This window comes from Lepisosteus platostomus, chromosome 3, assembly GCF_059453375.1.
Source record: "Lepisosteus platostomus isolate fLepPlt1 chromosome 3, fLepPlt1.hap1, whole genome shotgun sequence".
Classification (NCBI taxonomy): domain Eukaryota; kingdom Metazoa; phylum Chordata; class Actinopteri; order Semionotiformes; family Lepisosteidae; genus Lepisosteus; species Lepisosteus platostomus.
This window is the reverse complement of record NC_142613.1, coordinates 58799496-58826564: the sequence shown is the minus strand read 5'-3', so window position 1 is coordinate 58826564 and position 27069 is coordinate 58799496. Positions and strand designations below refer to the sequence as shown.

The window sequence follows — 27069 nt, the reverse complement described above, 5'->3', positions numbered from 1 at the left end:
GTATCTTTCAGCCTTTGTTCTCTGTTGTTCGCTGCTCTCAATGACTCCATTAATCACTTGCTGATAAGATCTGTGATCATATGAGTAATGGATGCTGATTTCCATATGACAACCATTAGTGGAATTGGGATAATAAGCAATCAAAGTGTTTAGAAACCAGGAAATACAGAACTTTTCAGTTTATTAAACTTTCATTTTATTGTAGCAGAAAACACTGCTGTTTCAACACATAAATCAAGCACTGGTTTAGATTTAAAAGGCTTACTTTAAACATTATCCTGATAAAACATGGTGAAGTGCAGTTTTTGAAAAGGGTTTAATGAATGAGCTACCTGTGGTGGCCCACTGAGTAGGAGTCTTCTAGGATGGAAGTTGTCCATTCTGCCCTCTGCTCTGTTGTTGCTGTCCATGTGGTTCGGCCTGGGGACAGTCCACTGGCGATAATACAGAGACTGCTCGGTACAGGTCATCATCTTGCTGAGCAGGGGCCGGAACGAGCTGGCCCAGTTCACCGAGTGGTGGGGGAGGAAGGAGGTTGACTTGGGCAGACCGCTGCCGTCGACGGCGACGACGATGTCGTAAACAGCTTTCGGCAGGAGCACAATAGGTGGCTGGTTTAAGCTCTTGGCCCAGGAGCACCTCTGGACAGGGTGGGAAACTGCAGAATTCTGAGCCGAAGAAGAACCTGAGGAAGTAGACTTCGACTGTCGCCTCTGGCCTTCGAGCACGTCACAGGATGGGCTGGTTTCGTCGCATGGCTCTCTGGTCGCTCTCTCCAGGCTGAGCCTCTGTGTGTCCATGTCCCTGACTCTGCTATCAGGGTTAGAGGCCTCTGCAGGATGAGGATTTATCCCAAGTTTTTCTGTGGGAGGCTCACTGCTCACTGCTAAATATGAAAAGTTAAGACAAGTATTTGTGATAACTTTAAATTGCCCTCTGTGACAATTTAGACCAATGTTTAAAATTAAAGTGTGCAACTAGCCATGGTATGGTATTTATTAATATTTAATGGTTCAAATCCAGTTCTCTCTATGGAAAAATACCCACAGCCAATGGGTCTACCTGTTCTATCATAGGGACTTCACGGGAACGTCTTTACTAATGATCACTAATGAACAATTTTCATGTGTTGCCTGTTGGAAATGATGCTTGCTGCTTATTAAACTGTAAAATGACCATCGGGATGTATTTTGTAACAGACACTAGTTTCAGTTTCCACTCTAAAATGCCCTTTACATCTTCCTTACTTTAAGGATCTGAATATATTTCATACTGTACCTTCAGTAAATATTTACTTTTGATCACTATTTTTTGTGATACTTTGCTGTAAACATATCGTATATTTATCTCAGCTGTCCTGTGCATTAAGGAATTAAAACAGTTTAGTGGAGTGGAAGGAATTATTTTCATTCTACATTACCTTATATTTGTGTTTCAAGAAAATGATGAGATATAGGAAAGAAGGCTCTGTTACTTGCTATAAAATTGCTATAAAATTCAAGGCTATTTTGTGGTTCTAGATTTGTAACTGTTACTGTATGTTTGGATATTATTGCAAGGTTGTGCTAGTTTATACACTTATCCTTTCCCAATATCGACTGCAGCGTTCAAATATCTGTGCACAAATTACTTCACTATATCTGGTTATTTTTCCAGCTAAGAATGGTTCAAAACTGTCTAATGATCACAGTTACTTACATTTGCAAACTATGGGATTTGCAACAAACTCCCGCTACTCGTGACACCATTCAGTCCACTGCTAGGGAGCAGAAATGCAATCCAAACGAAAGCACTGCAAGGACAAGCTTGCGGTTGCCCCAGCTGTACATCTTGATTAAATCCATGGTGCTGCATTTATTATCCCCTACAGTAGAAGTCACTTACAGGTGCACCACTGGAGCGGATTTGCAAACTGTCCCTGGAATATCGGGTTAAGCAAAATATCCCATTTAGAGTGTTTGACAGAGATAGGAGTTCATCTGCAGCCAGTCCAAGCGACCATGTAAGCTGACTACAAACACTGTTGTTCCAAAACAAAGCTGGTGTCTTAATTTTTACAAAATCGTCATCATCATCATCATCTCTGCTATTCATTTTGTAAAACATTGGTTTATATAATTGCCATTTTTGGGTGAAACATTAACTTCGAGGTGATTTTCAATGCACTGGAAAGTATGCTATCAATAATTAATGCAGAGAAAGTAAACAGTACAATATATTATAAAGTTCAGGTGGGTAGCTGTGTCAGCATGCATAGGCTGCAAAGCAACAAGTAATAGGTTTATTCCATGCTGAAAAGAGAAGAAAGAAAACACAACATTTCGGCCGTGGAGCCTTCTTCAGGTGTGAGGTGCTTCTTCAGATGCTCATACCTGAAGAAGGCTCCACGGCCGAAACGTTGTGTTTTCTTTCTTCTCTTTTCAGCATGGAATAAACCTATTACTTGTTCCTTTGCAATATATTATAAAAATGTACGTTCCCACCAATGTAGGTTTTAAAATTTGTTTTTAGAATTAAAAACGTGGTTGGTTGTTCGTCTTTACTGTCATAAGAAAGGTTGTAAACAAGAGGAGGCCATTCAGCCCCTGAACCTCTTCTACAGGGAACTGGAGGTTGAAGAGCAATGTCATAGATGATGAAAGCAAATGAAATGAAGTATCTGTATTCACAATAAACCACTTTGCCTACAAATTACATTGTGCTAAAGAAAAAAACAGGCAGAGTTAAAGTAGAGAAATACTGTAATTGGATCTTAATTCCCTGTTACCGTATGAATGGCCGGACAGCCTTTACCATACTTAAGATAACAATTGTAACTAGATAATCAATTTATATTAAAAGGACTCAGAAATGCAGAGGGGTACATCCTTAAATATGGTAATATTACAAGACAACTGCACAGAAAACACTGCTTTAGATAAAAATGATCAGGTCATTAGTGATCTGAAATGGATTTACCATTAACCTTGGTATTCCAAATGTCAGCATATTTCAGAGTTTAATAGTTCCTGCAGAATCAGCTGCTTAGGAAAAATGATTGCAATAATAATTACAGCCATTTATGTAGTGCTTTCCATCTCAAAGGTGGGCACTGAAATACAGTATCAACCTGGGTGATGCGTGGCTGCCATTATACACATGAAGCTCCGCTACACAGCAGGTCAGGGGGCAAAGGGAGAAATGGTATCATCAGTTGAAATGAAGGGGAATATTAGGGAGGCCAGATTGGGATTTAGACAGGAAACTGGGCCTAAAACCTCTGGTCTTTTGATAATCTTTAATGACTTTAAACAGTCTTAATCCCATTTTAACATCTCATCCGAACAGCTGGATCACCTCCTTGACTTTTTAGCAAAAGCGTACCAGAAATGACACTTTGGTCTGACAGTAGCATACTTCACCAGTTTGTTTCTTGCAGTGTCTGGATGGTACAATGCACCTTCCGTTTCTTGATGACTGAGTAGATTGTGCTCACGAGGATATTCACAGACGCCTCTAGTTTTTGTACCCTACTCCTAATTTGTGCTTTTCAATGACTTTATCCCCTGACTTGCTTTGAAAACTCCATAGTCTTTATGGTTGAGTCTATGCTCGAAATTCACTGACCAAGGAAGCTCACAGATGCAGGTGTTTTTATTCTGAAATCATCAGATGAATCAAATCATCTCTATGAATTGTGTGACTCGTTAAGGTAATTTTATGCACACAAACTATGCCAATTCAAAGGGCTTGAATACTGATGCAATCATGGCCTTTCCCTTTCTTCCAGATTATCTGTTTACTTCTTTCTTTTTGTTTTTTGCTTTGAATATGTTGAATAGCCTGTGTATTTTACAAATATTAATATGCTACTTACATTTAAAAAAGTTTCATTATTGAATGCTGTAAGGCAAAAACTGTGCAAGGGTCCAAATGCTTTTTAAAGACATTGTAAGTGCAGGTTTCTTAATTAAGGCAGATGGGAACCTTAAAGGCGGTTAAACCAACATGTGTAAACAAAAAGCCGTAGTCATGCTTCTGGCGTAGGGTTCCCTTAATATATCTGAAATCTTTTTACTCCCTCTAGTAAAGAGACTACATCTTACTTGAAGATTTTGAAGACACAGATGAGGCAGCAGAATCATGGGAGAAAGACCTCTGTCTCTTTACAGGACTTCTTTTTATAGAGCTGAGAGCTGTTTTAAAATATACAAATACAACAGAAAAGAGCATCTGAGTTCTTTCATGTTCAAATTGTTGCAGACATACAGAGAAAAAAATTCTGTTGTTCAGCTGAGCTCTATACAGTATATCTATCTCCTTGTCATGGAAACTAGTGACACCATGATTAGCTGAAGGAAGGGTCAATACCAGTACAGGCATTATGGATAAGTGGTCACATCTGAGGTGACACCCGTCATGTTAACAACTGTAATATTGAAATGTGGGATCACTGTGAGACAACATCCTGTGAAAGCAGATAGTTATACGGTGACAAATGTGGCAAAACAATGGAAAAATCATGAATTTTGGTACAATGCATAACCTGAGGGGCAACAGAATTTTGTCCTTCAATAGTGTAGATCACTTGAATGTTGCAGGGTACACAGATGGGTATGCGATTCGATTTATCTGAATAAAAATGTCTCTCCATTCATTCTGTGATGATGAACACTTTTACATTGTGTCCTAGAGATATTAAACTTCAATAATCTATTGTAGCTTTGTTATTAGGTAACATTTTCTAGTTAGATGGAAGATGGTATGCTGAGCTCCTAATTTCTCTTTAAATCCTCTTTCGTCCTATTGTTTAATTGATGTCTTGCATAGTGGTGCAGTGGTCAACGTTGCTGCGTTGCAACACTGGGGCCCTGGCTACAATTCCAGACCTGGGGTGCTGTCTGCATGGAGTTTGTATGTTCTCCCCATATTCGCGTGTGTTTCCTCTGGGTGCTCTGGTTTCCTCCCACAGTCCAAACACATACTGGTAGGTTAACTGGCTTCAGAGAAAATTTGCCCTGGTGTGAGTGTGTGTCTGTGTGTGTGCCCTGCGATTGACTGGCATTCTGTCCAGGCTGTACCCCACCTTGCACCTGTTGCATGCTGGGATAGGCTCTGGCTCCCTCGTGACTCTAAATTGGATGAAGCAGTTAGAAAATGGATGTGTGTGCTGGGGGTTACAGACCAAAATCTGGGCGTGTTAATCATTAGGTTACCCATGAGCACCAGAAAGTGTTCCTATTGAGTTATAATTCCAGGGAGACAATAAGATAAAACGGACTCCTATACATGATTAAGTGGTTACCAATACATAATACTGTATATACCATGGAGACAAACAATGGAGTATTGAAGAGTAAATATCAAAGAGTAATTTTCACAATGAAAATGTAAGAATTCCCTGAATAAATGAAAACATCTATGCTTGCTTTTGTATCATGAGTATTTTTCCGTTTTCAAACACTGTACAGTAGTTAGCATGGTAGAATGGCCTCTGCAAGTGAGTGCGGTACATCTAATGATGAAAAATAGTGCCTGGTTGTGCTCACCATCACCATCACCAACCAGCTCCTCATCCTCATTGTCAGTGCCACTTAGCTTCTCGGGGTCACTGTCTGAGAGGTCACTCACAGCGGCCTTATCTCTCAGCTGGTCGGACTTCACCAGATACGCGGCCAGTCCCAACTCCTGCTCGAGAGCTGTCCTCATTAAGTAGGTGGAGTTTATCAAGCGAAGATCACAGTATTTCAGAGACCTGGGGAGGAGGATTTTATTTTAAAAGGAAAAAAAATAAATTATATTTTTTTACGTTTTGGTTACATTTCCAGAACATACTGATTTCCAAAAGGTCGCTGATACACCCGCATTTAATGTTTGTGGTTGAAGTGCATGACACGCCCTTATACAGACAAGGATACAGGCTCCTCATATGTCTTTTGACACTCTACATGTAACTGAGCTCATCAGAGCAAGAGCCTCTGAAAGTGGAATTTCAAATGAAAGAGTGCACCAAGTATAAAAAAATACCATTTTTTGAAAGGAAAATAGTCTGTCTGTCTAGTCCAGTAATGAACTTGTGTAAACAGGATAAGAGAGCTACCAGGTAACATTTACTGGGCTGGGTCATCTCTGTCTATAGTTCCCATAATTTTTATGCCATTGGCAATGACTCAGGTTTATTCCTACCATCCCAGTAGAAGCTTTATGCTGCTGTATAAACCACAATCTCACCACCTATTGGGCACAAAAATAGCTCATGAATTTTCATCTTCAAAGATCATCTTTCCGGGGATCCAAAAAGATGAAGATTAGATTGGGCAAGAGCCAGTCTGTCATGCTTTGGCGAGCAATCTTTTCACAATGTTGACAGTGGCTCAACTGCTTTGTTGTGACAAAGCAAGTGACAGCCACTGCTTTGGCTTATAATAGGACACTTTATGTCACGACTATAACTCCAGTCTACATGAAGTAGACAAGAGCTAAGAAAGTTAATAATTTCCTTAGCAGAGGATGGTAAGGAAACCCCCAGAAAGCCTAGACAATGCTGCTTTTCACTGGTGCACAGAAAACTGTTATAGTATTGTGAGTGTATGATGAGTGAATGAGAGGCAAGTTCTGTCATGGTGTCATGACATTTACAATTAATTAATGTTTCCTTCCTTCCTACAATGTTAATGTTTCCTTCAACATTTTTAAACGTCTGGTGACTCACACATACTGTATTAAAGAGAGTTCTTTTACAAACCTGGGAAGCGACTCTCCTTGTGGGTCCATCCCTGTTAAGATTAATATACAAGGCAAGGCTTCCAACTCCAGATAGGTTCGAGGGACCCAGTCTGCATCTTGGATTTTTAACCACATCTGGTTGTACAGAAAGAGGACAGCTGAACACAGACGTTTAATTTAGGTATGAAATAAATTCCTCTAGTAGCTACAAGCACCACATTTAAGATGGCTGGCCAAGTTTTGTTTTAACTAGTAATTATATAAGAAAAAGGAAACAAAAAGGCAATTGTGAGGGAAAGGGAGTTTCATTTACCTTCAGCTGATCCACAAAGTGCTTTCCTACAGAGAGGGGAGAGCTGGGATTTCCCAGGATGACTTCAAACAGATACTGTAACCCAAGCCGTTCTCTGACTTGACAAAGGCGCTCGTAGGCCACTCTCGCCAGAGGGAGAGATGGGATTCTGAGCAGCACCATGTGACCGTGGCGGCTGGGGCACTTCTGCGGCGAGTTCACGAGGTTCTGGACAATCTCCAGGGTCTCCACCGATGTGTACTTCTTCAGGTGCAAACTGCCGGACACTGCCATCATGGCCACAGCATAATGTTGCATTAGGACATATGTTCTTATAATAGCACTGTGGATCTTGGGAAACCTGAAGCCAATTGAAATTAAAATCAATGTGAGAAATACTGAGAGTTACAATACCAAATACTGAAACAATTCAGTCAAGCAAATAAAAATGTGTTTTTTTGCGAGCCTTTCAATCTGCACATTATATTTACAATGAGTTACAACAATGAATGTGAAATGTTTTTAATTTACAGGATAATAAAAATAATTCTTCATCACATTGCAATTCTGCATAGTAGGTCTCTTGTTTAATGTTAAATTCTAATGTACCTTTTTTAAAATTTGCTTTTACCTAGTCATATGCTAAAATGACAGACAATATTACCATCTGAAGCAAATGTCTTTCCCTGCATCAACTGATTCAGGATTAATTTTCAGAGAAATGTAGTGACTCATTATGTTACTTCTGTTAAGGAGTTTAATTGATTTTCAAAGGTACCTTTCCCCCAAGCCCATCACCATTGCCTCAAAGGAGTTGTCATATCTCATTAGAGGTAGGTTGCTTCCAGACCGGGTGGAATCGATGAACTCGGAAAGACCAAAGTATTTTGTATTTTCGTGATACAAATCAACATCCTGTCAGGAATCAGAAAACCACATAGTTCAGATCCTCAGAAAATACCAATCTTCCCTCATGGCTGCTTACAGTGGCATGATTACTGTATCAGAGAGTTCTGTAATGTGCCTTCAGAATGCTGTGTATCAAAAGGTGCCATATAAGAATAGAATTCACTTATTCAATTCATAAATCAACTGGAGGTTTTCATTTCATTGTGCATTTAGAGACTGGAACATGGGAATACTACAGTGTGTCACAGTAAGCATTCGTGAGCCACATTTATATTAGGATACTCATCAGCTGTCACAGGGGTTACTTATTGCTTAAATCTTTCTTACACAGAAGAGTTACTAATTCCACTGAAGAGGTTACACCAGACAACACTTAAGAGTTTAGCTTTTAAGTGTCTCATTCTTCCCTTGACTGGGCTGTTTATTTGATGGCTTACATTGCTGTAGGCTGAAGGCCAGTGAATCTCATTGTAGGGGCTGACCCGTGTGTACTGAGTCTGGAGAGCGAAGGGAAAGGAGGTGACATGAAGAGTCAAGATGTTGGGGGCTTCCCTAATTTCTCTGCAGTTCAGGAGGCCATCCACTAGGCCCGTGCACAAGTCACCTGGAGTGAAAGGACCACTGTATGTGACATAAAGACATGACAGCACAGATTAGCACATTCAAACCTCATGTGCAAACACCACAAAAAGTGACTAAAGAAGGCGAGTGCCAAATTGTGAGGAGTACTGGGTTTTTGTCATGAAATAGTCTTCTGGGGGCCCCGAGTGGTTCAACCATTAAAGCAGCCATCGTGCTTGTAATGTAGCTTGGCACAAGTCTACGCTGTGCTCTTAACCCAACCTGACCTGAATTTCTCATATGGAAACCCACAGCTTGGAGGTAGCTGGCAGCTGGGTTGGCTTGAACTGGCCAGGGTATCCTTGTGTTGCTACACAATGGCAACCTCAGTGTCTTGCTGTACAATGGCAAGCTTACAGGAATGTCAAGGAGGGTGCTATCAAGCCATACAGACTCTACTGTACTGTAGATTTTACAGGATCTGCAGCACGAGAAATGATGGCTCACTCTGAGAATGACTTCTGACAAAAACACAATTCTCATCACCACTGAGCTAGTTCCAGGACTGTGGTAGTAAGGACTAAGAAAAGAAATGCAAAATTGAAAATCCTCTTGTATTTTAAAAATAATATTTTTCAAAGCAAATGAAATAAAAGCATTGGCTGCTGATTTGAATAGATCAAGTTCAACTTTAGATCACCTGTGACAAGTAAAAGCACTTTTATTTTTGAATCGTAGGACTGTGGTTAAAACTATACTTTTTTTTAAATGTATATATGGCAAGGCAAAGCTGGACACTTCATGCAAGAAACAAAATCAGACTCCTTCACATGAGACCAGATTAGAAAACGTACCTGCTTAGGTCCCAGTGGGCGTGGTCATGCACCAGAATGAACAATGTGTATGGGTTCATCTTGGATTTCTGAATGAAAGCATTGATTTTGCCCTGGGCATCCAAGTCCAGTTTCACCACATACTGCTCTGCTCCCTTCTTTGATGTGCGGTCCTTTTCCAGGCCCAGCTCCAACAAAATCCCTGCAATGCCAGTACAGTTTGTATCTCTACTTAGCAAACCAAACAGTACCTGAATGGTTCCATATTTTCCATGTTTACTTCTTGTCATGTCATTTTTAACTCACCTAGTGTATGTCTAATTCTGTTTCCCAGTTAAAAGCATTGAGAGGTGTCGAGCTGCTGTAGAGTGAGAGCTACAAAAGAACAAGTAGAGCACAATTCCATGCCGAAGTTTGAAAACAAAGATGAAAAAGCAGTTACAATATGTTTTTCAGCTTAGTCTTCAGTGTGGACTTAAACTCTACTTGTTTCTTCAGTCTGAAACGATGCAAACTGCTTTAAAATGAAAACCATGCAGCTACTGAGTGTTTTAGCTCAACGGTTTGTCAAGCACACTTTACTGCTGCTACTGATGTCCCATTTCAGAGCACAAAACTTGCATTTCATTCCTGCAGTCCTGACAATATTCTTTTCAATGAAATGGAAATGTATGTAATGTATAATAACAACATGACATTATACAGTGAAAAGCTAGGTATTGGCACAGTGAAATGAAATTTGTCATTTTTGCAGTGTACTAATGCCATTTGTATTTTAGATAAATATTAGGCAAAGGTACAGAATGTCAGCCTTTGTTTATAGGTATTATTTTGTATTCAAGTTTAGCCATGTTAGAGCAATGTAATTTGTTGCGTTCAATCCCCCCATTTAAGATTTAAATATTGGAACAATTGGCTGACAGGTGTTTCTAATTGCTCAGTTGTTGCATGCTATGAAAATATAAAAGAGCTGCGAATGTACAGACTTGTTTCAGCTTGTGAAGTTTACTCTAAGTTTACTTTTTGGGTCTGCCTCTTGAGTTAGAGGGCATATCCCAAGAAAATGACTAGAGTTTTATTTATGATAGAAAACCAAGCAACTGCTGCAAGACCAGGCCATCCAAAGAAGACAACAGCAGTTCATGACAGGAAAATCATTAGAGCTATGGAGAAAAACCCTGAAATAATAATAAAAGAGACTTTTAACTCTTTTATAATTATGAGTTTCATCTTGAATTAGAAGCAGCTTCGAAATCCACATCTGCTCCAGATGTGGATTGACAACAGTAAGCAAAATTCTAGTAGGAGTAGTATCTCTTCAAAGTCTCTTCAAAAGTTTTCTTCAAGTCTTTGCTTCAAAGTATTACAACAAAAAGCAAAAATGAATTAGACTGGAAATGTAACGGAGCCGAAGAGGCTACTAGTTCAGGCAAAGCAATGAGTTTAGCCGTTTAAATTGGAGCTTCAGTCTCAATTTCTCAGACTGGTTATTACATTTTGGTAACAAAATAAATTCATTGACGAAAACTACGATGTGAAACAGCCCTTCCTGCTCACTAGTCACTGTAAGGACTAATGTAATGAGAAGTATGAATGAATAAGTAGATAGATAGATACTTTATTGATCCCGTGAGGGAAATTGCAGAAAGTACACGTTGTACATACATTTTACCATAGAAATGTTAACAAATAAGTTGTATTTGTAAGCAAAACTGTCTCTAAGTCCACTCCAGAGCAATATTTCTATTCTGAGCCTGCTTGTTTACAATGTAATAAAGTCTTTTCACGTCACCAGACGATTGGTTGCCTTGTTCTGAATCACAGAACATGGTGCTGCACATACCTGGAAATTCATTCTATTTTGTCCTGTAAATTGTTGGTTTTACAAGTTACTATGTACATTTTACTTTCACTGTGGTTTGAAATGCAGCCATCAGTGCTGATTCTTTCTAACCCAGAAATATAAAAATAACATTGCAGTTCCCTTTTAAGGAAGAGAATGTTCACCTGAGCTCCAAAGATGCAGCACTATCTGTTGGAAAGTCACTTCTGAGGGTGGGACGAAGATTAGAAACTCCACTTTCTCAAAGGAGCCGAGATCCAAGTTCTGAGTGCTTGAGTCCGCTATGGCGCAGACATGTGAAAGCAGTTTCCGAGCTACAGCCAACTGGATCGGGCGAATCTCATGCCACTCAACTTTGAACTCTACAAAAGAAAAGACTTTTTAGCATACAGTACATGTCATATTTTAATACAGCCGTTTTTATGCAAAAAAGCAACTTGTTGGACATCACAGAGGGAAAAAGAATACCCTTTGCCAGAAAATGTTAAAACGTTAAGGTAAAACTGAATAGTCAAGAGAAATTCTGCTAAAGGTGAAGAAAGAATCAGTAAGGCTTTGGTTGTAAAGGAAAAAAACTGTGGAGTGTGGTTTAAAGCAGAATGACTAGGAAACATTTGGACTGTCTTTGCAAAGTCTAACACTGGAAGGTAAAAAACTTCTTTAGTCTGTATTAGAAACATTTACTGGGGAACATACAGGCATTAATAGGCCAGAAAGGTACTGACAAGCACAATCCAATATAAGGATAAAGAAATTAACTAGAAGAAGCAGAAATTAAGAGGAAGAGCAGTTAACACTGAAAACAGGGGGTACTTCTTAGCACATACTGTAACTGTGCGTATTTGTAAAAGGACTTATATATTAGCCATATGCATTAGATGAAAAGAAACTAGAAAAAATGATTATGAAAAATTTAGGCTGATTTTTTCAAATGTAAGCATCAGAGCTTCATGTAGCCTAGCAATGCTAAGAATTTCTAATTTATAATAGCAAGTAAAATTACTGTGTTGGGGTTTTGTAAGGTACTTCAGTACATTCCATCTGGAATAAAAGATATTGCGGGACTAGAAATGTAATTACAATACTCTTGGCATGATTTCAAATCTTCCAGTATGGGATATACATTTATACATGTGTACACATACCATAAAGCATTACAAAGTCATTTTACCGCCTTACCTGAACAAATGGCTTTGTTTAAGGATCCAGTATTACTTGATACATACATGTGGTCACTTTTCTCAAAACTGATTTTCTCTTGTAAAGTATCCACATCTCCCTCTGGCAAATTAAATGGAAAAAAAAAATATTTGAAATGGATTATGAATACAACCTGGATGAAAAACGTATAAATCATACCCTATTGAGATCAACAGCGATATCAGTCTGCTTCCTTAATACTAAGACCTGCAGCTTTTTGAATAAAATGTTGCAGATTCAAAAGAAGGAAAAGAAAATCTGTCATTTAACTTTATCTTTTTTAAATTTAGTACTTGTAGTACATGAACAGTAAAGTTCTATTAAAAAAAATACTCTGTGCAGTGTATTAATATTGTGCATTTTTCCTTTATAGAACTGTGATTTCATACCTGGACAAAGGGTGCTGAAGAAGGTCCTTAGAACTCCATCCTTTCCTGCAGCCAACTCATAGCTGATCTCCTTGAGAAACTCAGTTGGTGTAAACATGCTTTCTGCCAGGGCACGAGCCTGGTACTTTCCTGAAAAAATCACCCATTGTATTTTTCATTTTCAATTTTTTAAGTGTGGGTTACTCGTGATCAGTTCCATATTGGCCAGCCTCAATATAGACTGACTTGACTGCCCTCGAGGAAGTGATCTCAGTCATCCTCTGAGTGATGTGATGATATGAGTGATACTACTTTAATAGGCTAATTTTATAATGCAGCATGATAAAACTCTTTAAACCAGCAGTTTCTGATTAATAGTAAAACCTTTCTTCAGTATTTACTACATTATCTATATTATTCAGTTTTTTCTGTGTATACCCCTACAATACTGTGTGTTCCATAACCATGAACATTGTCTTCTTCAATAATATGCATCCACAATGAAGAGTGGATTTGTGCAGCTTGGGGTCTGTCATATTTTGTCACAAGTCTGTCAGACATTTAATTAGTTCCTTCACTAGTTTCAAGATGCAACAAAAATCTTATTCTAAAATTCTAAAAGCTTACTCAGAGTGCATTTGTATACCATGTTAGAAATGAAATGATGTCCAGAAGATTTTTGCCAGGAGAGAAGTATAAGGACCTAATACTGTACCTTTCAAGCTTATTGATGATTGCATCTACTTTGAATTGACGACCTTTTAACAGAGTCAATACATTTTACACCAATGCCTTACACTGTACATAAACACCATGTACTGTGTAAAGTGATATAAGCTTGTATTGTATATAGTTAGTATAGCTATAGCAGGTTAAGTATGTATATGTATATATTACTAAATCTTTATGCACGTGCTAGTGCCTTTTTTTTTGTTTCAATTTTTTATAACTGTATGGCTCCAATTGTAACATCTGATTCTATATAATAAAATCTACCTGCTGTTTTGTACCTTAGCGCATTTTGTTGATCAGGAAACAGTACCAGTTGAAAATAAAAACAAACAAGTTCAGGTGTATCGTGAGCTATTCTGCTTCCCTCAACTGTCAGAGTCAATTTTGTTCCGATTTTGTTTGTGCTCAAACATAAAGAAACACGGCCTGCTCCTCTACGCTTCCAGGCCGCAGAATCGAGACGCCCTTACCTGTCACCAGCACACAAGACTCCGTCTCTCGGGCATTTGCAGCACAGATGATGACCACAAAGTTAGTCCGCGATAGCTTGCCCTCCGCCAGACAGCGGAAGGCCTCGGCCAGCCCCTCTGCCAGGGAGCCGGTGGCGTCGGCGACGTGCACGCTGTCGCTGCAGGAGCTGGTGGCCAGCCTGGCCAGCCAGGGCAGCTGCGCGGGGGTGACAGGCTGCTGCGCCTGACTGCAAGCCGGCGAGGGCAGCTGGGGGTGGGTCTGCTGGTACTGCCTGATCTCCATCAGGTGCGACTCCCGCCAGGAGTGCATAAGGATCTGCTCCAAATCCTCCATGAGAGGGACCTGGTCGGGGGCTGCGAAATTAAACGAAAGGGAACAAGGAGAACCGGGTGCTTTTCAAAAGCATTTTGACTCCAGAGGAAAATCTTGTGCCTTGCAGAAAGTCTGCCGTGGTAATGCTGGATTCTACTCTCCAAGGGGATTTCAAGTTTCAAGCTCAGTTTCCAGAAGATCACAGCAACCACAGGGTATCTTTCCATCTGAGCCTTCACTTACACAGCTGTTCTACAAGCTTAAGCAGCACAGCTAGAGCTTTAATTAAAGACTTAAGTTTGAAACTATGATATACTGTACCTTGACCAAAGAGCATCTTTGAACAAACAAAAAGTGCTCGGGCAAGTAATTATATTACATAAAGTTTGAGAATTAAAGCTGCTCTTTTATATACTGAGAGGCATAAAGAACACAAGAAATACTATTGATTCCAATACTTATCTATGGGTTTTAATTTCTCTCAATATATTTCATGTTATGATAATCCAGCTATTATATACTGATTTTAAGACATTTGCAAGAAGCCATTACTTCTTTCGAAAGTCATTATTTACTACTTCATTCCCACCCATTTTGAATAATGCATGACTGTTGGCTTTGTGTTTTGCCACAGGGAAACAAAAGATGAGAGGCTTACCAAGCTGGACCAGGTAGTAGACTGTCAGCAAAATCTGCATCTCTACAGAAAGAGGCTGAATGGGGGAGGTGCCATATTGCTCATAGACTCTGGGCAGAGCCTGCGAATTCTTGTAACAGGACTGTAGAAGCGTGCTGACTATCACATCACTCACGTTTCCACAAAGGTAAGGCAAATTTCCATGTCCTTCATTTGAGGAAAAAGAAAGGATTGAGCTGTGTGAAAATGGTACAATTTTTCCACTAGAGGGCTCTATGCTCTTACTTCCCTGAAATTGCTTCCACACTGCTTGAAAGATACAGATGCAAAGTTAACATACTGTACCAAAACTCTTAAAAATGCCCTTAAGTAACATTTAATACATAACATCAGCTGCCCTGTTGATTGCATATGGGGTTCCTGTGTTACCCCAGTAACCCGTCTTTCCAATACAGAAAAATATACTCTGATACATGCTTTCTCTTCCAGTATAGAATTGGAGTGGAAATGTCCAGCTGAAGTGTACTTTGAAAATGGAAAAAAAACATATTGGAACAAGTAATAGGTTTATTCCATGCTGAAAAAAAGAAGAAAGAAAACACAGCGTTTCGGCCGTGGAGCCTTCTTCAGGTGTGAGCCTGAGGTGTGAGCTCACACCTGAAGAAGGCTCCACCGTGGAAAGCTGTGTTTTCTTTCTTCTTTTTTTCAGCAACATAAACCTATTACTTGTTCCTTTGCAGCTTACGCATGCTGACGCAGCTACCCACCAAAAAAACATATTGACTAATAAAGTCCAATTTTAGAGACTTATCAAGTCAGAAAGTTTACTGGGGACAGAAAGGAGAGCTGCATGTAAAAATGAATTAACAGCACTGCACATAAATAAATTATGCTTTTCCTGAAGAAGTCTGTCTCTTGAAAGGCTGTATGTACTCTCTGGCGAGTTACCTTTAAAAAGAACAGGCCGAGTCCTGCATATTTTCAGGAGGTTATCTGGCACCGTCACAGTTTCCCCAGAGGTCAGTAATGGAGAAGGGATTGCTGCTCCTGAGGCTGACTGAGACAAACACACCGGCGCTCCACTGTCTGCAGAACAAACAGCCAAGAAACACACTGTACTGAAAGTACTGAAACTACTGCTCCTGTCTGGCATCGTAAACAATAGCCAAATACTGGTAAGTACACAGAGCAAACCATGTATTGACTATTCAAGATCATTTTATGTTGAATAAAAGTTATTGGTTTATTATAAAGTTATTATTTTTTATATTAAAAGGGAGGTGAAGGATGTGCTAAAAACTGTAAAAATAACAGTGTACTATATTAAAATGAGGAATGGATATGGCAAAAAAAGAAAAGAAAATCACATAAAAATTTTGAAAAAAGCCCTTCACGTTTTTATTTGATTTTTTAATGAGGTACTGTAGTAACGAAAACCGTGTAGGTGAAAGAGCCATAATTTTCTGTGACACCCAACTTGGAACAGGTGCAAAACATAGTAAAATTGTACCCCAGAAGGGATAAAAGCATCAATAAGCCACATAAATTTCAAATCAACCTTGTTTTTACATCAGCGCTTGTTACATGAAAGGAAAGAACAAAACCAGAACACAGGTGTTATCACAGGTGTTATCTTCTAAGGTGATTTGAGCTTTGATTTACTAATTTTTGGAAATGGCTAGATGTACACTGTCTCTGTACACTGAAACATTTTAATTTGACATTAAGATTTTTATAAATATTTATTTTAAGCTTTAAGTGGTCCATCATCAAAAGTAATGTACAATAAATCAATCAAGCATAAGTTAAATCTACAGAAATCCGTTTTTTGTTTAAAAAAGCAAATTTTCCATGACAAAGAAGCCACTCTAAAGCATGAATGACGAGCTCTTCTGGGTGAGCAGCAGTATTTTGAATTTTATTCTGAAACCATGGGCTGTAACCATTTTCTATTTGCAGGAAACCTACAACAGCTGATACTGTATATGCACATGGCTTTTAATTTGGGTTAATTCCAAGTAGCTGAGTTCTGAACATGCTGCACTTCATCTAATCAGTGTGACAATGCAGACAGTATTTGTTTAATGTAAAGGTTCTGTGAAAACATGGAAGTGAAAGGTGCTGCAATACCAATTAACATCTGACCCAAGGATAACATACTGTACAAACAGTAAAAAGAAAGGGACCAAAAACAAAGCTTTGCAGAACTCTAGATGTGATTACCTTTGTAGAGGAGAAACAACGGTTAATTTGAACACTCACTTTCTATCAGTTAGAAAACGTACCGTAAACCTTTGCTAAACTATTCAGAAAGAGGGTATGATCAATAGTGTTCAAATAGCACGACAAGAAGTACAACAAAAGATAAAAGTCTGCAGTTGAAACTTTAAGAATAATCGTAACAGGGAAGCTTGGTGGATTGAGATGTACAGGTATGGGTTAATTGGTTGATATAGTTACATATGTTTAACAATAACCTTTAGATTTCACATGATTCTCTTCCACTGATATTATTTGTTTCTCACCTGTCTTATAAAGAAAATCTTCTTATATTTAATACAACCACCCATCTTTTATCCAGCAAAACTCAGAAGAACAGCACAAACCTTTCTTTACCAGTCCTCAACTTATCAACCACTTCAGTCATCCATGGCCACTCAAGCAATAATCATTATTATAATTCATGTTTATTTTATCAAAATTTAATTTTCAAAAGGCACCTTTTCGTACAGTGGAGCAAAGAAAATGACACACAGAGCTGTGGAGCTGAAAATCTACTAGAAAGGTTTTAAAAACAAATCATCACATTTTAAAATATTGCAATGGATTCAGAATTAGGGAGGCTAAATTAGGGATTTGACAATAATCTAAGATGGACGTACTTTTTATTACAAAAGCATGTTTTTATTAGAACTTGAAAGTATTCAGCATACAAGCCTTCATCGGGACATGCTGTCCTGTTCATTTATTTGGCAAAGAGAGAGTTTGTGGATCCAGCTCATCTTGTTACTGTTATTTTTTCTCATTGCACAGCACTCCAGCAAATTTTTTATCTCCTTTAGGGATATTTCAAGAAAATAAAGTTTGTAAATTTATAGTTAATAGATTCAATATTTTTAGATTTATAGCTACTGCATCAACTGAAAAAAGGCCACAGTTTAAGATTCTGGCACTAAGTACAGCAGCAGACAGGCAGTGTGTTCAAGTTTTATTGACATATTGTAGGTGATTTGTTAACTTTGTTTAACGTTTTCTAATTTTATGAGTTTATTAAGTTAATAGTATTTGTTTGAACTGTAAGAAAAACTAATGATATGTATTTTATTTGTATTTGTTCTATTTTGGCAACAAAACAACAATATTTAGAATTGCTGAGAGGGGGCTAGTTGGCCCACCTAACTTGTTTAGTTTTTAGTACCTAATTGGTCCAAGGATCACACCCAGTTATTTCTTTCAAGAAAAACAATTCAATCAATTCAAAATGATATAAGACGAGAAGAGAAGTCTTATTTTAATCTTTATTCTGTCTTAAAACTATTCCCGACATGTTGGTTTACATGACTTTTTCTGCACTTTCTGTACCTTTCTAGTACTACTCAAGTACATCTTGTTTTTCTGTGGAAGTCCCATATCTGTACACCCTAGTCCCCCACATATAAATAGGGTACTACTTGTTTTTTATGAAGATCAAATAATCTTTCTGCTATGCTCCAACAGAGCTATGGCAATAAGAAAAACACTTTCCCTACTTTCAATGTTATTTTCCCTCCTCTCTTTTTCTTTCAGGCAAAAAAGAACGACAGTGGATCAGAATCAAACTCACTAAGCAGGCACATACTGTACATTACACTGGTGCTCCATTAGTATTTATTTTCATCCACAGTATACGCAAATGGATTATTGCATTGCTTCTAATTCTTTTATCAATTGTCAAAATATATTTAAATTTAAAATCTCACTATTCCAGAAGCTCCCCACTTACCAGCTTTAATGTTATTGCCTGACGTGGAGTGGTTGTTCTTTGAAGATGGGTCAGTAGTGGATGGGGACTCCGGAGACCAGCCTTTGTGGCGTTTCTTCGGAGGCCCAGAATTAGTTATGGTGCCTGAGAAACCATAAAAAAACGTATTACATAGAACAGGAAAGTTACATCTGCAGAACATAGTGTGCCCTACCATCCTACCAACAGCACAACAATATGATGTGATTTGTCATGAGGTCCATGCTATGAAAGTGATTGAACTGTTCTAGAACATAACATACTGTAACTACGAGTTATTTTTGGTGCTTTTATTTAAGAATATATGGTATACATGACAAACATAACATAACATAACATCACTTTATTAGCCCTATACAATTTCTTGCATTAGGAATTAGTCTTTTTGCATACCCTAGCTTGGTCTCCATGAGACACACAGACAGGGAGAGAAGCCTGGGTCAGAGCACAGGGTCAGCTATTGTACAGCACCCCTGGAGCAGTTGGGGTTAAGGGCCTTGCTCAGGGGCCCAACGGAGTAGGATTCCTCTGATGGCTGCGGGATTTGAACTGGCAACCTTCCAGCCACAGGCGCAGATCCTTAGCCACAGAACCACAGCTACATGAACATAAGCTGCTCTCATAAATTATCTCATAAAATGAATAGCACATTAACACACTTTCATGTGAAAAGGAAAAACGTAGGTTGTCTATTTCACTGCATCTTGATGAAACTATGAATCAACACTGTTTTAGTATATATATTAAAATAATATCTTACGCATGTTTAAGTTAAGGTCTGCAACAGAATAGGCATTTTCCCACAGCCACTAAGCAAAAGCTACAGTGAATCTAGGTATTACACAAAACTCCTAAATATATCAGTAAATACAAGAAATCCTTGATAAATATATTTGGTATGAAACCTGGATTAATATTAAAACCTGGATTAAACCTGGAACGTAATAGAAAAGTGAGTTATGATACAAAAGAAAGAAAAGTTGCTGTGGAAATACAGAGAACAACAATGCCTGAAGTCTGTCTATTCAGAGCACCTTGGAAAAAATACTGCTAGAATGTCAAGTTTTGCATGGAAAGCAGTTGTGAAATTGTAAGATAGTCTTTGCAAGAAAGAAATACATACTGATAGTTTGGAAATACAGTCATATAAAGTACTTGTCATGCTTTTTTGACTGTTTAAACATTTTTTGAAACAGCGACTTACTGCAACGGTTCTTCAACCAAATCTGTTTATATTTATATGTGATAACAGATTGTAGCTTGTACCAAACCTAAATTTTTATGAAGCTCTGAACAAAAAAAAAGCCATATTATAAATTATATGCGAAAGCAACAAACATTAGGAAGGAAGCATTTAGCTCACACACATAAAGCTCACAGCTGTGTTTTATTGAAGCCGCAGTCCTTGGAGGCAGGGAAGACCAGGGAGACTTTTCATACCTCCACCCATCGTATAAAATACAATAAACTCTCACAATACAGCCTCTTCCTAAAGCTGTTAAGTCGTTAAGTAGGAACAAGTGGGCTTGTTCTCCTCACTGAGGCGTGAAGTCTAGGAGTCGGAGGAGAGGCAGACGCACCTATCACTGAAGGCCTGTTGACGCTATGGGCCGGCAGGCCGCAGGTTCTTGATGACTGCTGGCTGACGAGACAATCTCTGCCATTGTAGTAAGCAGCGGGCGTCCCTGGCACCAAAGAGGGGACTGTCTGATCAGGGGGTATACCTGTAGAAAAGCAGACAATGGCCTGAAAAAAAAACACTTCTCTTCACAGGACCTCAAGCCCACAATATCATTTAAAGGGAAATATTCAAAGCTGTTGTCCAGTGCAACGTTTGTTCTATTGTTTTGATCTTTATGTAAGATAGAGAGGAAACATCAAAACTTTTACTTAAGGCAAAATAATTTCTTTTAAGCATTCACTGCTGAAATTCACTGAAGATTCATACTAGTTTTGAAATATTTTTAGAACACATGGAGAAATATGTACTACAAAATAAAAAAAATAACTGTCAAAAATGAATGTAGCACACTGGCAGCGCACCTTCACCACTTATTTCATAGATTCCTGAATGCCTTGGCTCTTCTTCAAGTCTCCCAACTTAATTAAACACACAGTTCACAGCTCATTATCTCCTAGAGATCTTACCTGTATAAGGGCTTGCGACTGGGGCAGCCTGCCCTGAGGCTGTGAGTGATTCTGCAGGGATAGCAGGAGCCAGGTAATCCTGTTCTTCTGGTGAGGGATGGCTCATGGAGGTGTTACAAACTGCTTGTTTCACTTTGCTTTCTTTAAAGAAAAACCATGAAAGCAATTTTTTTGTATTCCTAATCAGATGGAACCAAAATGATTAATCTGCAATCATTAACATATACAACATATTTAGAAAAATGTATTCATTAATACCTGCCATATTTTTAAATGATATCTATTTCTCTGACTGATGGATTCATCCAAAAGTTACCTAGGTTCAGGCCCATTTATACAGCAAGACATTTTACTGAAGCAACTGACTTGCTCACCAGAATGACAGAAGTGGCCCACCTGAGATTTGAACCCATAACCTTACAGTTGAAGGCTAAAAGCCCCAGATGTAGAAAAGCAGGACGAATAAAGAATAATAAAATGTTGTGCCTGCAAAGTTTTCTTCAGGTGTGATATATGTGCAATTCACCACAATATAATATAAACTTAGCATTTATTTTTAATAATCTTAGTATAAGACTTTCACGTTGCATGCCTCAGTAGGTTGTAACACATCTGCAGAGGTGCAGGTGAGTGCAGGTAGACTTATTCATGCACTTGAGGACATAAAGCTTACCAAAGAAAAAAAGCAGGTGACATTTTTGTTAATGATTTGGAAGACCATCCAGGTATGCCAAGGCTGACATCAGAGGAACTCAAAAAGGGCAAAATACACCCTGCACAGAACTGCTAGTACTGTATGTGCAAGAGCACAGACATCATAACCTCAAGGGGCTCAACCAGTAAAGGTAGTTACTCATAAGGTTGTGGCCTTTGACTTAGACCCTGCAAGTATGAGCCTGGGTGATGTCACTATGACCACACAAGCGGTGGGCAAAAGGCTAAATGTCAGGTGGGAAATCAGGAATTAAGCTCTCAGGGCGCTCTCAACTCTCAACCCAATGGCTTGCTAGGTATCTGCAGGCTTGGAGTGACATCAGTAAGAGACATGCTGCTCTTCCATGTCCATGTAGCTTCCAAGTTCCCTGGCCAGCATGGATTACACTGGTATACTGACAGCAATAGCATGTACCATGTAACTTAAAGCGGAACTGCAGTCCCAATTTCTCAGACCAGTTGGTAACAAAATACAGTCATTGATGTAATTGGAAAAAAATTACACATTTCAAATCAAACACAAAATCATGAAAATCATGTTGTCGCAAACTCTCATTCGACTTCCCACGAACTGCGACAGGATTCGGCCCTTCCTCCTCACTAGTCTCCGTAATGACTAATGTAATGTGATGTACGAGCGAATAAAAACAGGTTGTGCAGCAGACATTTCACCGCAGAAATGTTCCAATGTTATCTACTGTACATACAGAGTTAACAAGTAGTATTGGCAAAACAGTCTCGAAATGAAAAGCAATATTTCTATTGGATTAAAAGAGATGTATCCACAAGCCTACTTCACAAAGTCACAGAGCCGCACATGCCACTTCATTCTTAATTGCAGAACATGGCAATGTGCATTCCTGTAAATTTGGTCTATTTTGTGGTGTTAATTAGTTTTACAGGTTTCTGTGTACATTTGACTTTTATTGTGGTTTGAAATGGACTCATCAATGTGGATTCTTTCTAATCCTGAAATATGAAAATAGTGTTGCCGTCCCCTTTTAGGCAAGAGAGGCTGTTACTTTCCAAGATGGATCTCTAAGAGCCCACAAGCATTTCCTCAGACTTTGTACAATCAGACAGTGATGTAAAGCCTGTCCTTGCTTTTAATTGGAGTCACAAAGAGCACCAATTCCTGAAAACTTCTCTCAATGAGGTGACATAATCTGCAGAAAAGACAAGCAACTGTTTGTCAACATTTCTTGCTTCATTTGTTCTGTTAACAAGAACAAGTTAATTATTCACAGTTGCAAGTGATACTTAAAATAGAGGTTCTTTATTCACTCCTAAACAGGCTAGATGGGTTGAATGGCTTCTCCTCATTTGTAATTGGTATATGGCTCCATACCTGCCCCTTTCCAGCAAATAAGAGGTCCTTTGACCAGATACCCCTGGGCATTCCTGAAAAGGTAATACTTTAAGTGCTTCTGCTTCTTTGGCTGGGTTGTCAGCTTGAGGTTGATGTGATTGGAGAACTCAGTGAAGTAACGAAAGCCTTTCTCCCCACAGCCCACACAGTTACCTGAGAAACCTGTAAAGTATGAAAAGAATGCTACAGTTCAATGTTAACACTGCGGACAGATTAATAAGACTAATGCTCGATTTACAGGGGTGGTCGGGCCTGGTCTTGGAGAGTCACGGTCTGGAAGATCTAATGGGGTCACCCTTAAATCATCAATTTGTACTGACTCTGAACACATGAAGTTTGATCAATGTAGAATGTTAATTGTTCCAGTTAATTGCCAGGAACGGACAGCAGTGGTCCTTGAGAGCTACATAATGTTAGGGTTTCATTCGGAAACACTACTTAACTAAACACATTACCTGCTTAAGTGCTCCAAATGAAATAGTTTCAAGTGAAACTGATGATTTGAGAATGACCCTTAAAACTTTCTGGACTGTGGCTATCCCAGAACAGGGTTTATCAGCACTTTCACTGTTTGATAATGTTGACTTGTAAAGCAAAGTTGTGACTAGGCACAATAAAGTAAAATATTTAACTATTGAGAACAAAAATGTTTCTATTCTGTCTTTTTCCATGCTGCCGTGCTGTGTTGTAATTGTTTTATGCTGTTTTCTGGGCTGAATGATTTAGAAAAAGACATATGCATCTTGTCTAGAGAGCTACAATCAAGAAGTCAGTAAAATGTCTCAACTCTACTTTCTGGCTTTTCGCCAGGTTGGAACTAGTGCAGAAATCTGAATGGTTCAAGCAGGGAGCTGTATTAGCGTGTGTTGGCTGCAAAGGAACAGGTAAAGGTTAATTCCAGCGTGAAAAACAACAAAAAACAAGACTGAGACTTCTTCAGATATGAGGCACATCTGTATGGTGCTCACTGAAACATAGTGCCACAGCACACAACCAATATTGCAACTGAATACAGGCTGGACATTAATTGAAAGAAGAGTAACATCCTTTTATTAAGACTTCTGTAACAGAACTACAGTTAACACTATGCATTACCAAATATGTAAAGAACGGCATTAGGTAAATACTTTAAACCCTGTCCTTCTGGGATCCCAGGAATGACACATGGAATTACGCTAGAAGCATGCTTTTGGAATGGGCCTGAATGAAAGATGCTACGTAGACTCTGTATTATCTGTTCAAAGGCAAAACTTAAACTCGGAATGGTCAAAATTGCACACCAGGCCTTCTTAAAAACTCTCTGTGAGAATCTGGTTTCCATAGATACCGCCAGACACTAGAGATGAGGGCTCTGTTAGATAAATAGGCCACAGGAACAAAATTGCATTAAAAAAACTCTGCAACTCCATACTGGTCATGCTGAGTGAGGTCAGGTCACCCTGACACAGCACTCAGCCTTCAGAAGAGTGAGGTCTGTGTTATTCTAGCACCTAACTGGCATGTTCTAATGAAATATTTCTGCTTGGATTAGCTTCCTGCAAAATAATCTACATTTCCATGCTGCATTAAACAACACCTACTTCAGTGTCATAAATCCAATGTCACCTTGAATATCTTCCCGTATGGCATACCACACTTCTGACAACCTGATCTTTTTGTTTAATTATTTTAACTTTTTTGTTTGTTTTTTCTGTTGAATCAGGCTGCCTACCTTAAGATGCAAACCAAGGGCTATAGATGAAATAAACAGCAGGAATTTATTAATGGGAGAAGTAAAATACATTTGTAAGTTGTTCTTTCATTTTGCATTGTAATGACACAGCCACTAGTTACGTTGAAACAGGACAGGGAACTGCCTTCTAAATAAATGTATTTATACATACAGTATTAACACAGCCAAATGAAGGCTACTGTATCAATAGTAGGTGCTGCTTATCTTCAGTATTTAAAAACTATAAAGGTTCAGGTAAAAATTAAACTAAAATATTCAAATATTTTCCTGTTGTAAACTGAATGAAATTAAAACATTATTTTAGTGTTTATTAGGTATTTTTTCTTTAATGTAGCTTTATCATAATAACCCATACGTATCAAAAGATGCCATTACATATTTCAAAGGTTTCAGATGTCCTCTGATCCATTGTAAATGAATGCCAAAAAATAAAATAAACTTTAATATAAACATTTAATATAAAATTATAATATATTTCATTATAATAAATATAATATAAAATAAACAAAAATATTTTGGAAAAATGATAATTATGAAAAAACATATTTTGGAAAAAATAAACTTTTACTAAACTTAAAATGCCAGTTTGTCATGGTATATTTTTCATTCATTTAAATTTCTTCATTCACATAACAAATGATGTTGAGAAAAATGGACTAAGTCAAATTATAAGAGTCAAAAGAAAATCTCAAACAGATCTTTCAAGTTGAAGATGGGAAGCAAGTATTTTAGCAGCAACCATATTCCAGTGTGGACATTCCATAATATGTAATCCATAATATGTGTTTGTATGCTCCATTTTCATACTCATTAACATTGTAATGAACAAAATAACTTTGCACAGATGCTGGTTTGTCTGGCGCATTTCTTAAAATTAAAAATAATTTTCCAGAGAAATGGAAAAATAACTTATTCAGACTTTTAGGAATATGTTATCCTGAGAAGATAACTAGTCTTTTCTTTGTTTTTATTAAGGATGGTGAGCAGTTAAGAGCTCCAAATGTTCAGATGGCTACGATCCTTAGTCATGCAATCAACAGTCAAATTCCAAAATTTTCAAAACAACAAAACATTGTTTTTATTTTTAATTACATTTTAACTTTCATTTCAAAAGGTAAAAATGAAATGTTTTTTCATTCCTTTTACAACATCAACAATTAAACATTACCAGTCTTCAAAAATAATGCAAAATAATATCTTCCAAAATTAGAATTAAAGAGCTGAAAAAAGAAAGGCGCAGAGACCTTTCAAAACTGGTGCGATGTGATGATGTGACAGAATAATTTAGTGTAAAGGAAAAGAGCAAGCTCTGTACGTTCTTAAACAAATTCAAAATTGGAAAGCTCAAGGTGGACACTAAGTCCTGTCCTCACCTAAAAGTGCATTTCGTCCACTCTCATCTGGAAGAAACCTGTGGTCAACAGCACAAACCAGGAGGTGGTCTGGTAAATTTGAAGACTTCACTCCAACTAGTAGAAAACCTGAGGGAACTTCTATTTGCTCATTAGAAATGGAGGCCAGACGCAGGTCTTTTCCAGACTGACAGAATCCTTTAGGAAAAAGAAACACAAGTATTTTGAGAAAAAAACACCCCAAAACTTTAGAGTGAAATGCCACATAAACATACCAGTCAGCTATGTTTAAAGTCACTAAATTTTAACCTGTAGGATAGGTCTAAAACAAGTCAATGCTAATACAATTTAAGCAATGCTTACATACAGTATATACAGTAAATGCAATAATGTCTTGATTTTTCAATAAGTCAGAGGCAACAGAAAAGTAAGTCATTTCTCTTAAGGGAGTCCTGAGAAGACTGTTCCTTAAATCATTCACCAGAACTTAATATTTGCTATGTTGAGGCAGTGCCCTGTTGTTTTGTTCCTGAACTGTAAGTGATAATGTCCTGAGATTTTAAATGGTATTTCAACACCCGTAGCACTGAAAACTGAGACTCCTCACCATCTGTGGAGCAGCAGCCTTCAGGAGGAGTGTTCATTTGGTATGGAATCAGAGAGCTGTTTGAGTCTGAGCCATCGTCTTCATCTTCCTCCTCGTTTACTGACCTGCCAGCTACGAAGCATCAAACGGCACTTAACACTCACTGCCTCTACAATACCAACAAACTACACCCTGGAAGGCCTGGGGTTTTTCATGCTTCTTAACACTCTTCTCTTCATTTCCCCATGACACAGATTCGTATTCAGCACTGATGCACAGCAGCTTTCTTTCTTCAAAAATAATAA

General features: G+C 38.3%; 1 protein-coding gene across 4 annotated transcripts in view; it reads right to left on the bottom strand.

The window, feature by feature from the left end:
• Window positions 1-27069, bottom strand: part of greb1 (growth regulating estrogen receptor binding 1) — a 57002-nt gene that overhangs the window by 12419 nt on the left and 17514 nt on the right. For 3 of the 4 annotated variants that reach the window (XM_088626205.1, XM_088626202.1, XM_088626203.1), the window contains exons 3-22: window positions 26786-26896; window positions 26200-26376; window positions 23074-23256; window positions 21012-21152; window positions 20444-20587; window positions 18846-18968; window positions 15812-15949; window positions 14885-15070; window positions 13914-14267; window positions 12733-12861; window positions 12323-12424; window positions 11308-11505; window positions 9322-9502; window positions 8344-8527; window positions 7776-7912; window positions 7019-7358; window positions 6725-6840; window positions 5529-5734; window positions 4086-4175; window positions 333-886 (exon numbers count right to left, since the gene is read on the bottom strand). In XM_088626205.1, coding sequence (XP_088482331.1) covers window positions 333-886; window positions 4086-4175; window positions 5529-5734; window positions 6725-6840; window positions 7019-7358; window positions 7776-7912; window positions 8344-8527; window positions 9322-9502; window positions 11308-11505; window positions 12323-12424; window positions 12733-12861; window positions 13914-14267; window positions 14885-15070; window positions 15812-15949; window positions 18846-18968; window positions 20444-20587; window positions 21012-21152; window positions 23074-23256; window positions 26200-26376; window positions 26786-26896 — 3794 coding nt within the window. The remainder of the gene's footprint in view (window positions 1-332; window positions 887-4085; window positions 4176-5528; window positions 5735-6724; window positions 6841-7018; window positions 7359-7775; window positions 7913-8343; window positions 8528-9321; window positions 9503-11307; window positions 11506-12322; window positions 12425-12732; window positions 12862-13913; window positions 14268-14884; window positions 15071-15811; window positions 15950-18845; window positions 18969-20443; window positions 20588-21011; window positions 21153-23073; window positions 23257-26199; window positions 26377-26785; window positions 26897-27069) is intronic. The other variant, XM_088626204.1, reaches the window with a different exon arrangement.